Here is a 16,063-nt window from a genome sequence, read left to right on the forward strand (position 1 = left end):
TTTAATTCCCAGTTGTCCTGGAGCAGAGCATTTAGGTAAATGCTCTTGACTGTCACAGCATCCCTACCATAGGGATCAATCATCATTCAATTGCCCTGCAGTAAGAGACTGAACTAGACCATCTGCAGATCCAAAGAGTAATTTAAACAGTAGGGACTCCTTAGCCCTCACTGATAATTGCTCTATGATTGCACAGCTACAATTCCCCGCACAAGCAAAATTACATGGGCTGGCTTCTTCAGTCACTTACCCCAAGTGCAGTTCTTTCATATGACTCTGCTGCCTCTCAGCTAAGTGAGAGTTGAGTCTCATTTGCCTGACCTGAACTCCAGCTCAAGTTCTGCCCAGCTCCTTTGTAATCACCGCAAGAAATCAGGGCTCCAAATGGTACAACATTTGTGGTTGTTTCCAAGCTTTGTTACATTACCTGTGTTGAAAATGCTTGAATGTTGACCACCTCAGGATGGGAGAAGAACTGTTGATTGCTGACCTTCAAGGAAAACTGTCCTTTCCTAAACAAGTCCCCAACAAGCCAAAATACAGGATAATATAAATTAATGAAGTGCTCTTGCAGGACTCGATAATGATAAAAATATTATATATTCAGTAAAAATGACTAGCTTAGTGACAGAAGCTTTAACTCAAGTTTTTTCAATTCCGTTTTTATAGTATTTTTTTCTGAAGATTCACAACAGTCACAATGTGTAATAAACCACCTTTAACTATGGAATAATATACCCTCATTTCCCTTTAACTAACGTTACCCACATATGATGGCATCTCCCAGATAAAGTACCGATTCTAAATGTCAGCTATTCGCTGCTGAAGAAAAATGTCACTTATCTGGCTTCGGAACAGCAGCTCCCACTTTTCAGCATTTTTGCTTCCTATTTACTTTTCAATAATGCCACCCAATAACCTTGAACATAAAGTAGCTATGTTTCTCAAGACAAGATCCTGACATTTCATTGTGACTACCAGACAGACAAAAAAAAAAGCATGATAGAGAAACACATGCCTTAAGTCTAGTGAACATGAGCTAACCCCTGGCATCAGAAGGACACCCTGAAAGTCTCATTGAAAACAATGGATCAAAGAACACCCTAATATATACAGGCAGAAATTTAGAAGAATTCCACTGATATCAGTCTAGTCCCAAGGCTTTATGGTGATGTAAATCAAGTGTGAAATTTGGCAGGGTGACTGGCTTATTGCCTGGCAGCAGGAAAAATCTGCTTCCTTGCAACATGCTTGCAGTGTGAGCATTGCCAGCTGCTAATCACCACTAATTATCCCAGGACACTAACAGAGCTCATATTGCAGGCAAAGAAGCAATGGCTGTATGCAGATTATGCTGCAGAGCATAGTGGTGACATCATTTGAGCATCTTCCTGACAGTATCGAGAAACGGTTGTAAGAACCAGACTAATACGCCAGTTTTAAACACCCAGCAGAGTATCCTAAAGATGAGACAGACTCCTGCACCCGCAAAGCACAACAGGTTTGGTAGCTGGATCACAGTGATCTCTTATACTATAAACAGAGAAGTTTTGCACCATCAGTTATACTATGGTACAGTATAAGTACCTTAGTAATTTATTTAACAGCAGTGAGAAGTGTGCTTCACTGTAAGAGTGTTTCCAAGGAACGAGGAAATACCTATTCTCAAGAAACGTCAATTTTTTTTAAGGCAAGAGCTCTGAAAAACGTTTCAACGCAGTCACCTGGATTTCTCTCTGCTGTGCACAAAGCGGACTCTCTTCTCCTTCGCATCCTTGCAGCTGAAGCGGTCGCCTTTGCTCAGCTGCACCTCCTTCCCATTCACCACCATCACTAGCCTGCCGTTGGAGGGAGTGCTGTCGATATGGAACAAGAGCTGTCCTGTGTCACCATCCAGATCACATAGGCCCAGTAAGGAGAGGTCTAGGGGCTTTACCCCGCCAATTCCTACTGTGAGAGTACTGTTCACATGGAAGCTCGAGGGATGGTTGCTGGCTAAAAAGAAAGAAGGGGTAAGTATTACTGAATGAATTACAGCCATGGGCTGTGTTAGCACCTTGCCTGTTCCTACCATCTTTCGGATAACAGACCAGACCCTTATAATGCCCTGTTCATTACTGACCAAGGTGGACAACCACCATCTCAAGAAGAACTGCAATCAATCCCAAACCCCACGATGGTTTTGAGAGGCCTAGGCAAGTCGCTTCCCACCTTGAGTTCTCCATCACAAAACTCAAAGCCAACATAGACTGGCCTGCCCTGCAGATGGACTAGTAAATCTTCATTTAGAACAAAGAAAAGATAAGTAAGTACTACAGTTGATTTAGTAAGGGATTTCCCCCAAGATATTTTCTCATTTGTTTTACATCGATGATAAATGATGCTGCGATCGGAAAGATGTGCCTCCCATACTAACTAGGTAGCTTCACTTAGAAAACCACGTACATGCACACTTTATGAAACAAAAAAGTTGGAGAAAAATAGCTGCCAACTTTTAACAGTCAACACGAAACTGCACAAAAATGAATTCCAAAAATGCCACTGAATGAGCACTACTTCTGGCCTTAAAATCTGCTGGAAGCCTGCCAGCTCGGTTGCTTTATCATGAGAGACACTCACCTTCTTCACACTCTCTGGTCCACAAGTTGCCATAGAAACCCTGGCCACAGGCAGAAACGCAAATCTTATTCTTCAGAAACGTGGTGCTGTCGCAGAGGTGGCACAGACTGTCACTGTCACACTCCAAGCATCCAGGAGGACAAGCTGAATCGGATGGAAAGCACAACCCCATTGAGACACTGCAAAACCAATGCAGCTACTGGTGCACAGAGCTGTCCCCGGGGGTCAGAACAGAAACACCACTGCTATTGGTGTCTCACCTACCTGACAAAAATAATCAAAAAGAAGGGGCAAAGAGTTGAGGTAAGAGAGTCATTAAGAAGTTCCTTCCTCATTTGACCACTGTTTCCCATTGACTACAGAGAACCTGAGATAATCTTCTAAACGGAAGAAACATGTTTTTAAGTAACTGTTATACCAATTTGAAAAAAATACTCCACATACACATTCAAGTCTGTGCTGGTTTTGTCTGGGATAGGGTTAATTTTTCCCACAGTAGCTAGTATGGGGCTGTGTTTGGATTTGTGCTGAAAACAGTGTTGATCACACAGCGATGTTTTCGTTCCTGCCGAGCAGTGCTTACACAGAGTCAAGGCCTTTTCTGCTCCTCACCCCACCCCACCGGCGAGTGGGCTGGCGGGGCACAAGAAGCTGGGAGGGGACGCAACTGGGACAGCTGACCCCAGCTGACCAAAGGGATATTCCACACCATATGGCATCATGCTCAGCATATAAAGCTGGGGAAGAAGAAGGAAGGGGGGGATGTTCGGAGTTACAGCATTCTGTCTTCCCAAGTCACCGTTATGCATGATGGAGCCCTGCTGTCCTGGAGATGGCTGAACACCTGCCTGCCCACCTTGCTGAACACCTACCTTGCTTGCGTGTGCGGCTTTTGCTTTCCCTACTAAACTGTCTTTATCTCAACCCACGAGTTTTCTCACTTTTACTCTTCGGATTCTTTCCCCCATCCCACCGGGGGAGAGTGAGCGAGCAGCTGGGTGGGGCTTAGTTGCCAGCTGGGCTTAAACCACGACAAAGTTCTACACACCTTGTTAACTCACTGAAACCTTTCTAAAAATGTGGTTTTAATACCCGATTTTTATATACAGTGTGTGCACACATACACACACACCCCAGCAGCCATCTACACTGAATCTCCTTCCTCCTGAATTAGGCACGTCGAAATGCAGATATAGCCTGTTATCTAATTCTCAAGTTGACTGCATCACCTCAACAGCAAGTTTAACACAGCATCCAAGTGCTTCCTCTTCACCCCAGCCTTGGAGAGAAAAAGCAGTGTACAGAACATAGACTACAACCCCAGTCCCTCTCCACCACATCACTCTCACTTTGCTTACCTGTGCACTTTCGCTGTGCATGGTCTGCATAATATTGCTTCCCACATTTGTGAACGCAGTAAGTGTCCAAGAGGAAAAACGGGGCTTCGCAAAGGCTGCACTCATCTGGTCGGTGACACTGAAGGCAGTGTTGATCACACCCTAAAAGTCGTACGTAAAGAGTTCAGCTCAACACTGCTTTCAACTGCTTCCTGCACTGTGCTGTAACACCCTGCAGGAACCACAGCTCTACTGCGTGTGTGTGCTGGAGGGCAGCGGGAGGTCTGAAGCTAGAGCGTGCCTTCTGAACGCAAGGTGTGCACGAATTGGAGACAAGCAGGGAAACATGTTGGCAGCAGTGATTAGAAGTAATGGTCAAGAAGAACTCACTCTGGCATGTGTCTGATTCCTTGTAGAAAGCTGCAGGGCACTGTTCCACACAAGCTCCTTCATGGAGAATGTAGCCCTCCATACACTGCAGGCAGTCGGTCCTCTGGGGACCTTTACAAGCATTACAGCTCCAGTCACACTCTGGAAGAAAAAAAAGTCAATGCAGGGCAGCCCTTTCTGGGGTGCTCACCCTATACAAGTGCTTAGCACTTGGGGTCTACAAGCTATGGGAATATAAGCCCTTGGAGCAAAGAGCACAGTAAAAACTATTACAGAGATACCAAAAAAAAAAAAAAAGAAAGCATGATTTGTACTGAATGACTTATTACAACTCAAGATATGGTTTTTTTTTCCCCCCTCTCGGACTTAACATGTTCTATGTCAAATTTGAGCAGGCTTTGCTCTTGTTCAGCATTCAGACCTGCTAACACTGGCACAGTTTTGTTGCCCATAAAGCTTGACGTCATCCCATGAGTAGCAATGCTCCTTTCCTGCCAACACCGCGTTTGTTGCTCATTAGCAATTATCCACCCCGCTTCATCAATCTTATGCTTTCAAATTACTCTGACCAAAAGAAAATGAAATCCTTGTCCCTCACAGTCCAAACGCCCCTCTGGAAAGTACACTGGCCAGAAACACACTGGATCCAACTGGGACCAGATCTGCCTTCACACGCCCTTGTACTATCTCCCCTCCAGTCTTCAGCGGAGTCCCAACCATGCACATGTGCCCAAGAACTACTCAGGCTGCCAACACTACTGGTTGTTTCTTGGTGGCACTTAGAGGGTCCGTATCAGCAATTAATGACAAACAGACTTGGCTGATGAGACAGACAAATGGGCAAGAGTAAGAGGGGGGGAAAGAAAGACTCACTGAGGTGAGCTGAACTACTCCAGTCCATGCAGCACGTCCAAGACAAAGCCAGGACAAGAGTCCTGCTTCATTCCAACACGCTAAACACCAGACAATGTCGCTTCTCTGAAGAACCGCAATGTTATGGGGACAGATGCAACTCAGTTAAGCTACGTAGACGCAACTCAGTTAAGCTAGGTTCAGATACTGAGAGCGCCAGCTAGAAATGAACACTGAACAACAAGTTGTTTATATTATATCCTGGTCTTAGTGGTGTTAGCTGCAATAAAGCCATGTTATCCTCACTTATTTCCATTATGGAACACTCTCCTTGGGAGTTCTGGAAATCTTTCAAGTCATGTGTCTTTTAAATCACTTCAAACTGTTGTTTCTGCAGTCATCCAGTGATGCAGTATTTAATAAGACAGAGAGAAGCAGGTAAGTACACAAGGCCCTATAAGCACTCTAAAAAAGATTTAGCCTGGTAAGCTCACTCATTATTCAGCTGACCCATGTCTAAATGAATTGCTGGACCTGACCCTTGAAAAGTTTGCTGGCTCACTTACTAAATCATTTACAAGAGAAGGATTTGCAATAATCTTGTTTCACTGAAAGGCTGAAGTATGTGACAGCAGACTGCCGAAAAAGAGAAAAAACTGTAAAAGCCTCACCAGTGGTCTGTCACCGAACAACTCCCCCCTCATACACACTTTTTAAAGCAGGCCACCTGCACAGATCCTGCTGCAATGTAACAGATTCTTAGCCAAGACACTTGCAAATTTTTATTTGTCTTTTTTCTTTAAACAGCAATGCATTTTTCACCTCTGCAAGTCTTGCTGGAAAAATCCAGATAATACTGCTGAGCACAGCTCTCATACTGGCATTCTCCAAATAACAGGACCTTAGCTGGATCTCTGCAAGACGTACAGCCGGTGGCTGATTCACAGCTCAGGCACTGGCTGTTGCAAGCTGTGGAAAGACAAAGACAAAGAAAATAACTGTAATTACTGATGCACCAGCCAACTGCACAAGTGAAAATGGTATTATCCTGTAGCCTTGCTACTCCTCTTGTCCTCTTTGAGAGACACCTGTGGACACTTCAGAGTTTTTGCTTCTTATGTTCTTTTTCACAGCCTCCAATATGTGAAAAGCCTCCTCCCATTTGGAACAGACTGTTATGTCTCCTCACACCGCTTCTTACTCTCCTCTGGACAGGTCAAGGTAAAACACTGACCTTGAATTCAAACCCCCAAATAAGAGCTTTCCCTGTCTCTGTTTTTCTTATTCTCTTTAAACAACCTGCATTTCATATGATTCCAGACTTAACTTGTAATGCACACATTAGGAGACCATAACAGACTGCTGCAATCCAGTTAGCAAGCCTTGGTGGGACCAAAGGCCCATTTCATTTAACTTAATGTTTCCACCTTTTTATTTGCACACAGTGTGAAATTTTGGAGCTGTAGGGAGCAAATAAAGATGCCAGGAAAAAATAATTCAAGGATTTATTGAATCTAGGATCAAAGTCCAGAGGTTCAGAATATTTCAACTCACCTCTTTGATGTCCAGGCTCTAAACTTCTCAGGAGGCTGTACTAACAGCCAAGTGTACTCAGTGCTGATGTCAGAGCTCTTAGCTAATTCACAGCAGAAGATTTAATAGCAATGTGCTACGAAAGACCGAAAAATATTTTCTAGCCCTTTGCCTACGCACTGAAAAGCTCACTCTGATTCTGGTGAGACAAAACCTTACAATAATAATATGCAGAAAACTCATGGAGGTTCACGTGTCTGCTTTATACAAATAACTTGCCCTGCTAGCAAGTACAACGATGGCGTATGCAAAAGGGACTGCTAAATTCCTGGCTAACTACCCCTGAGTGTCACTAAATCCATACGGAGTCAGAATTTCTGCCCAAGCTCAATTCTGTACTTACAATAATTCAGAAAAAGGCTCTGAAAACATAGCCCCCAAGTGTTTAAACTAAAGAATAAAGCATAGCTGGCTATTTTTAATGGAAAAAACAAACAAAACCTCTCATAGGATTTAGTGCAACTACAGTTCAGGTGCTAAATACCAACATGTTACTTGCGGTAACATGTCGATGATATGCTAATTGTGGAATGCTAATTTAGTGATATGCTAATTGTGGAAATCCACTTCAATTTGCTTTTAATTCAAGACAGAGTTTTATAATGACAAAACCTCAAAATACCAAAGTAAATGTGAAAATACCTATGTTGCTCTCATTGAAACGAGAACCCGGTGCCCTTCGGAATAGTTACTTGTTTTAGCTCATCTAAAAAAATGTCACAAAAGTCTGTATTTTATTGAGGTACAAATGAATTTCTAACAAAATGTTTACCTAAAGAATCTAGTAGCTGTTTTTAGGTGCTCTGGTGCCAATCTGATTTCATTTAACTTAGGAATACTACATGGAAAAATTACTATTTGTAAATGCTATGAAAAGCCAACTATTAAAAGTATGGTAAAATGTTCCACATGAGGTCTAAATCTATAGAAATCAGGTTACCCATGGAGGCATGCCAGAACAGTAAGCAAAAACTGTCTTTGAAAGCAATCCCGTCTGCTTGTTTTATCAGCATGACTCCATATCTGCATTTTTAAACCCATGAAGAACTTGTTAAGCTCTGCACTGTTCCTCGGCCAGTATGTCATTGAGTTTAAAAATATCTCCGAGAGTCCATACATGCACTCAGCATCTCTGAACTTCACTCCAAACCCGAGTTCCTCAAAAGTGCAATGCAACAAAAATAAACGTTGAAGAGAGACCAAATTTTCTCAGCCTAACAGCCAACCTCCGTTTAAACAATTTTCATTACCTCTAAGTGGTAGTTTTCCAGCAGCCTGGGACAGTTTATATCTACATGGCTTATCAGCAGTACTTCACTTGAAAAGGCACAAGTGACACTTGGAATGACAAAAATCCAACGCACCAACACACTTTGCCTTGAGCCTCCTGCCACAAGGATTACATACACTTCTTCAAAAGCCATTTGCAATAAGGAGATTAGAGTAGTTGAATTTGCTTGCAAAAATCTATTTGCTTTGAGCTACTGAACCAAATTCAGGAAGGGTACAGTACTCGGGAACATTCCACTTCTTCTATGATGTCCTGAGGGAGAAGTTATCAATAGGACAGTTTTCATTAAAAAAGAGCATTTTAATTAGGAAGGGAGGTATTCTCCTGTAGTTAGCAATAAAAGAATCCATACGGCAGGAGAGAACAGTGAATATCTTGTCGAGCTTGTAGGAAACTAGCCAGGACAGTGAGAATCCCATGATGTTTTTTTTTAATTCATCTTTTTTTTTACATTCCTTTTTTCATTATTATTGAATAGCCTTTTTTTCAGTCAACGGAAGAATGGTACAAAGTCTTCCACCTATTTCCTTTAACTTATGCAAGGTGTCTCCATTGCTGCTGATAAGATGGAAATAATAGTTTCAGGAGAGCCATGTATTTCAACAAAAGGCAGGTAAAGCTGACAACCATATCAGCTTCCTCCTATAGGACCTCATCAGTAAAGAAATTGGGTCTAGATAGGATGACACTGTTACCTATACTCAGTGCAGTGCAACAGAGTTATTTTATCATAAATCAGGATAATTTAAATCAGGGTAACGCAGGACTTAACAAATCTGAGTGTTCAGGTTCACAGCAACCAAACCACTTAAGTACTCACTCATTTTTAGGTGTGTGTATTACAGTGGGTCAATTCAAGCAGGGTTTTTTCATATTTTTTATGTCTCTGGGCCACATAATTTGGCATTTTGGAACATCAAGCCCAATAATTATGTGAGGAATAACCCAATTGATGTCAGGGCCAGAGTGAACATAGAATAATAAAGGAAAAGGGAGGCCCTGAGAGATTCACAAGGGATAGCAGGAGTAGATAAAACATTATTGGACTTAACACCAGATCAATTGCATCAGATCATTAGGAGGTAAAAATACCACAGCTCAAGTCAGTCGGGGCTGTGCCTACAAGGCTGTACCTTGTTTCTACCGAGGTTTCACATGTGGAAAAATGTAGCATAAATGCTCCAGTCTTAATACAGCTTCCATGGCAGGTACTGGCAGGTAGTGCAGTGGGGAGGGGGTTTGCCTCAGTAAGAATTGATTAAAACTGGTCTAAACTTGTCAAGTTTTCACAAAACCCAGAATCCACCAGGACTTTCGGCCACTTCTCTATGTACCACCTAGGCAACTTAACAAGGAAGACTACACAAATTCTCCTACAGATTTTTACTACGGGACCCAAAGTCTCCTGTTTTTGAAGTCGATAACAAAACTGCAACTCTGTTCAAATTTAAACCATGCTGTAGGCTCTGTTTCTAAGGCAGCTAATCACCTCTGTCAACTCCCATCGAATTCTTAGGCACTTGAAATCTTTCTTTTCCTGGCAAGAAGAACAGTAAGTAAAGGAACAAGAAAAGACATGTCAGTGAATACATTGTGGAAAGGAGAGATGGCTTGGAGAGAAACACTCACGTCTGCAGGTCTGCCTGTCGTCCCTGTAGTATCCCGGGGAACAGGCTGGCACACACATGCTGGTGTGGGAGAGAACCAGGCTGGTGTTGCAGGAAGAGCAGGAAAAAGGACCCTCGCCGGTGCAGGTTTTACATGAGGGGTGACACCCTGCAGGGACAGCAAGAACAAGTGTTTCCGTTCAAGGAAAAGTAGATTTTCGAGCAAGTTTCACAAGCTTCAGCAGAAGCACTCTCAGAGACTGAGCATGGTGATATCAAGTACCAAAAGTTCCTACTAAGTCTAAGCCCTTACTGGTGCACAGTGCTCAGGAGCAGAAACACTACTAACCCACCTTGTGACAGACGGATTAAATGGCTTTATTTGTGCTCTGTGTGCCATGCACACTAGCTCTCTCCCCTCCTCTCCTTTCTCTCTTTTTTTATCCATTCTCTTCTCTTCAACCTTCCCTTCTCCTTAAGAACAACCCTACAGGATCTGGCCAAAACCTGTCTATCAGAAAAGAGTAAAAAAAAGGGCAAGCATGTATCAGTACCTCCCTCTCATGCTTTCTCTCAACTAGTTTCAGGTCAGATCCTCCTGAGCCTGATGCGCTTTGTCTATTTAGGAACCATCTAGTGCTTTTCTGACAGCTCCACTCCTCCCTGAAGATTTACATCCATCCCTTTGGCAGGAGTTGCACAGCTGCTACTTTTTCCAAGAAGCAACACTGACAGAGAACAGTCAATCTCTATGCGCCCTCTCTCCATTCCACTCATGACTTCGTAGGCCTCTGTCATATTTCCTCCCTCCTAACGTCTCCTGTTTTTCAGGTTGAAGCACTGTGGTCTACTCAGTTGCTCACTGTACAGAAGCCCTTCATTCCCCACATTCAGTCCCGCTGCCCTTCCCTTTTGAGATGAGCAAAACTGCTGACAGCACGCAGCTCCTTTAGACAGCGGCAGAACGAATTCCTCTATTCCTCTTTCCTTTTGTACTAGCTCCTAATATTTGATTTGCCTTTTCAACATTGCTGAACAACGGGATGCCATTTTCACAGGCTGATTGATCGTTACTTCAAGATCACAGCAAGGATGCCGTCATTCTGTATGTGAGGTTAGAACCGAGTATCCCTGTGTGCATCATGACATCTGCCTATACCAAACTTCCATCCCTTGCTTTACTGCCCAGACCCTCAGTCTTACAAGATCCTTCCGCAATTCTTCATAGCCAGCAACCCCACTGACTACCTTGCGTAAGGAAGTACATTACTATCTTTTTCTTTCCCTGCATTTTTGAAGAGATATTTTTATGCCACCCCTCGTTTTCTTTCCCTGTTTCCTTTCCATCCCTTTGTCTCCCACTTCTTGTGCTTCTTAGTCTGATTGAAGAGATTTAAAATACCACAGTGGATGAGGCCAATGTATCCTATTAATTTCTCCAAAGGGGGTACATACTCACAAAATTATTAGTCTGTTTTATTTCTTGATAGGCCTTTACCTAAAGATTGATGCCATCATTAAACCTATCAGGCCAAATTAATCATGGATGAAAGCGGGCAAAGAAATCAGAGAAGCGACTGCATTACGCTGTGCTGGAGATCTTAAAAGCTAGCCCAAAATGTAACATGAGCTTTGACACAGTCTGAATAATGCAAACCTTCTTTTAAATGAAACCTTTATACCAAAGGGAAGAAATGTTATCCCTAGGCTTAAATTTCCAGGAAGGCAAAATCTCTCTCTCAGGGGTCTTTCCCATTAAATGACACAGAGTATATTTCATGTGTCTCTGAGATTTCATTTGTCAAAACCAGGTAAATAAACACACAGCTCCCGGAGCGCTTGAGAGAAGCTTTGAAACATTAACCATCAGTTGCTAGACTGGATTAGGAAATGCCACTTCCGGCAAAGGGAGCATCTAGAGCTTAATTCTAATGTGGAGAATTTCTTGTCTTGATTTCTTTCTCTTAAAATAAACTGTAATACCCTTTGCTCAGCGTAAGACTCACTAGGCTTTAACATGTCTGTCGGCCACATGACAAGAAAAGCAACCTCCTTCCTTCTAAGAGTCCAAGAAATATAAAGCAGCTCAGACAATGATCAGAATATGAAACCACATCAACAACAAAAACTGGAGGAGATCCAGGGATAGGTGAAGGCACAAAAGGCTAGAGAATAAAACGTGCTATCAGTGCAGCTTCACCCACGCAGCTGGAGCGCTGCATCTATCATGCCAACCTAAAAGGCTGAATGAAATTGTCTTTTTGTTTTAGAAGCTGCTATGAACGATCGCCTTTTGGACGATTACTGTAGCAAGACAAGTCTCAACGAGAGATCTTAGCTAGGATGATGTTCCATCTCAGGTTGCAAAATGTCTTGAGAAGTTGCTATCGGCAAGAGTTCTGTCTTCTGTGAGCAGAAGTTGCACGGCCCTTCAAAGAACATATCCAGAAAGTATTTTCAAGCGTTGGCATCCCAGAACTGTGCTGGTGCCACACAAATTGGAGACTTGGTGATGGGCACATGAAAAGTCTCTGTTTGAAGTTATCCTTTATTGTGCTTAAGAAGCCCATCTCTTCCTAGGAGTGATCTCAGGGTAGCTACCCTACATCGAACATAGTGCACTGTCAACCTGTTCTCTATGCCACCACCTTTGAGAGATGGGGTTTACCAGAGAGAAAGAGAAGAACTCACCTTCACCTCCTCCTCACAAGCATACTGCTGTCTCATACTCATTACACTTATTAATTGTATTGTAACAGCGGGCTAGGTCCCAGTAGCCTCAGCGTGTGCTCAGGACAATACAGCACTGCCCGCCTCAAAGAACTCACAGTCTGAAAGCAGACAGAGGTTACGGGCAGCAAGGAGTGAGTGCTCCCAGCCAGCTGGCGGAGTTATTAGCCAGGACACCCCCAGCTCCCGCTGCAGTGTCCTGCCAGCTGGACAAAGCTTCTCTACTAAATAGGAACCATTTCACGGAACATCTCGCAAGGATCCAGGCGGTCCCTTGCAGCTACTTGAGGCATCACTACTCACTTTTGCAGGCACCGTTATCCGCATAGTATCCCACGGGACAGTCAGGAATGCAGTGATCCCCCAGGAGCAAGTGACGGGCGTTCTGGCACTTCAGACAGATGCTGCCGGTGTCCCGCAGGTTGGCCACACACTGACGGCACAAAGGGTGGCAGTCTAAAGGAAGCAGGGAATAACGGATACTGTGATCACAGATGGACAAACAGGAACTGCTAAAGGGAAACATGCTGCTGAGAACTCAAGGAAGACATTAGGGACGTAACTTTTGGAGCCCCATTCTGCTATCTGGTACACAAGGGCTGAGATCAGGTTCTGAACACTGCACTGCCGGATGCCTGCAAGAGATATGACCAGAAATTACCGCATTCAAGGAGCATTCCTTTTCTCCTGCCCTCATCCCCATCTTGCGCTCTTCCTGAGCATCACGACATTTTCACTTTTCCTCAGTAACCACATTCTCCGCATCTCTCCTGCCCCATTCAAGCATCCTCTTTCCCATCCTTAAGTGAGCTTGGGAAAGCTTTGTACAAAGCCAGTTCAAAGCTCTTCGCTTTTCTCAAACCTTTCTCTGATTTTAGGTGCTTCTACCTAGAGGTTTATCTTTAACAAACTACGCTGGCAGCTGTAGGCATTCACCTCCCTCTGCTCCCACCGTTGAAAAATGAAGAGCACAACCTGTACGGCTGTATGACCTTCTCCCATAGTTCCTACTGTTCAGATTTTCCCATACAACGAGACATCCATACCCTGAAGAGGCCACTGCAGACCTCAAAAGCCAAGCCAAGAGCGGCATTTAGAGTTGCACGAGAGCGCCTGAAAACCTTTTCCTTTTTTCATTTTTCCCCAGTAGCACACAAGCTTGTGTCTCCTGACCTCTACCTGAACTTAGGTGCTTCAAAAGGTTTTACAACAAGCCTTTTGTATGCACAACAGCGCAGTGTAAGGCAACCTGGAAGCCAAATTAATCCTCATTATGGTAATTCAGAAAATTATAAAGGAAATGACAACTATCTTGAAAGAAATGTAATAATGAGGCTTGATTTCAGTACCTGGCCTCTTGTCAGATTTCTGCTGAAGGTTCAACTTTCTGTCTTTTGTCTCTCGTGACAGCATTACTACAGATTGTCAGGCAATCTAATTTTACAAGCTGAAGACGGGCTCACGTAGAATTCCATGGGAATTCTGTATCCATACCTGCAAGAACATAATAGCGACTGGAATCTAACCCTAGCCTGACTTCTCCTATATGATACACACAGATGATTCTTACCAAACACAGGTGGAAAAGCACAGACGCAGCTCAGAAATAAATGCAATTCTGACTGCATCCAGGGATTCAGGGTCCTTAAAGCAGCTGCCTCTTTCACCTCCTGACTTTACAGGGTATATAATCTATCTAGTTTCTGCCCCACACTCCCAACCTTGCAGATGGGAAATTAAGAGCCGGAGGGGAGGTAAAGGTGAACAAGGAGGAACATTATGCTTAAGATAGTGGCCCTATAGGTTCTCAGTCCATCGCTGTCAGGACAGTGGTAAGAAAAGAAAAGCAGCACATGAGGTGATGCTCCCAAACTCAGTGACAAACCTCAAAACCTCCTTAGAGGGGTTACATCTTACAGGGGTTATCGTACTGCAGCTTCTGACTGCACAGGAGAAGAACTCAATACCCAAGGCATCGTCCCATAAATCTTCACAGCCAAAGATCTCAAACCTGCGCTGACATCAGAGTGGAAAGACCTGCTATCTATCTGTAGCCTCACTAAAGCGAGAAAGGATCACACAGAGCTCACCATAGAGAGCAAGGACTACGATATCACCCAAAGGCCCTGAGCACCGTATGTAATTTGTATGCGCAGGGCTGGGGGTGGGGTGAAGAGTTTTATGCACTTATATTCAATAAAATTAACATAAATCCAATTAGTTTCTCATGCTTCCACGTTTACCTGGCAATATGTCTACTCCCCTTGTTGTTAAAATAATACTCCTCCAGTTTAATCTCTTGCTGGAGCCACTGGTCTCTAATAGAGAGTTTGGCCAGATGCAGTAAGTAATCAAAGCCAGCAATAGTTTTTCAGTGACCAAGAACAAAAGAGACACCTGTGTACAGTCAATAGGTTCCATAAACAGAGCATAAAAATGAGACAGAGAAAACTAAGGGTGCCCAAATAATCAGTATCTACTGTCAACAACTAGACTCTCCCAAATGAACATTTAAAAAGCTAAGTATCTACAAAACTAGGTGCTGTTGCAGTACAGTTGTCTCTTTACAGCTTCTATGTTTGCTCCTATGTATTGAAAGAGTTCTTTTTCTCAGCTACTGTTTTAGGATAAATCAGCGCCATCGCTCTCTTGTTGCTTTGCCTGGAGATCAAAGAACACACTACACCAAATAAAAAACCAGAACTGACGCTCATGGTGAATTTGAGGGACATTGGGGATCTAGCGAGAGAGTAAAGGAAGAACTGAAGTGCTTTGTTTTGGAAAAGATTATTTAGATTTTTCACAGCAGGCTCCCTTTGAAGCAAGGACTAACAGAAGCAGAGTGTTTTCTTTATGCTTCTCAATAATACCGCAGAGCCGTACTTGTTTCCTGCTTCTGCCTTCTCCCTGTCGAGCCACTCCAGCTCACCTAGCAGGCCAGTTACTCCCTGTGGGCTTTGGGATTTTGGAGGCTTCACATCCCATGTTTTTTGCAGGTCAGTGCAACACAGTTACTTAATTCCCTTAGACTTCTTCCAGTATCCAAACTGGATTCTTCAGGGCAGCGTGTCACCACCTTGCTTGTAGTCCCAATGCCTCCCTACTCATGTTTTTGAAACCGCTGACTTGCCTCCTACTGTCCAAACAAAACTTTTTCTTGCAACCCTTTCAGCTGGCTCTAATTTAGCAAGCAAAGAAAACAAAGAAAATAGTGCCCTTCCTATATGGAAAGTATGATATACTGTTCCCTTGCCTGTCAAGATGGAGAAGGCTGTTGGGGGAGACAAAATTATCTCTAAAGTGTTTGTGAATGCTCATAACGGAAACCAGAGGCATTCCTACCTCTCAGTTCCACCATTTGCTAAGCAATCAACCACTTGTATTGTTTAAATACACCTCCCCTCTTAAGGGCTCTTTAGAAAAAATTTCCTGATGCAAGTTTCATACTACACTCTAAGGTAAGGTATGAGGTTTACAACAGAGTACTACTTTAAATCAGTACTTCAAACACCATGCGATTTACAGGCACGTTAGCACGCAAACGTTCTCTGGCACCTTACAGTAAATCCAGAAAGAAAATCAGTATGGTTGATTCAGAAGGACACCTAGCACTGACCAGGATTTTTGGTTTGATTTGGTTGTTG

The 16,063-nt window shown here is 43.4% G+C and overlaps 1 protein-coding gene across 1 annotated transcript in view; it reads right to left on the reverse strand.

Annotated features, from left to right (window-relative positions):
• The window catches only part of FRAS1 (Fraser extracellular matrix complex subunit 1), a 177,204-nt gene that overhangs the window by 57,432 nt on the left and 103,709 nt on the right, over window positions 1-16,063 (reverse strand). Inside the window, exons 21-28 of the mRNA XM_072863417.1 lie at window positions 12,723-12,875; window positions 9,712-9,858; window positions 6,021-6,167; window positions 4,347-4,487; window positions 3,978-4,118; window positions 2,620-2,763; window positions 1,725-1,995; window positions 428-512 (exon numbers count right to left, since the gene is read on the reverse strand). Coding sequence (XP_072719518.1) covers window positions 428-512; window positions 1,725-1,995; window positions 2,620-2,763; window positions 3,978-4,118; window positions 4,347-4,487; window positions 6,021-6,167; window positions 9,712-9,858; window positions 12,723-12,875 — 1,229 coding nt within the window. The remainder of the gene's footprint in view (window positions 1-427; window positions 513-1,724; window positions 1,996-2,619; window positions 2,764-3,977; window positions 4,119-4,346; window positions 4,488-6,020; window positions 6,168-9,711; window positions 9,859-12,722; window positions 12,876-16,063) is intronic.

The sequence above is a fragment of the Ciconia boyciana genome, chromosome 5 (genome assembly GCF_034638445.1).
Source record: "Ciconia boyciana chromosome 5, ASM3463844v1, whole genome shotgun sequence".
NCBI classification, from domain to species: Eukaryota; Metazoa; Chordata; class Aves; order Ciconiiformes; family Ciconiidae; genus Ciconia; species Ciconia boyciana.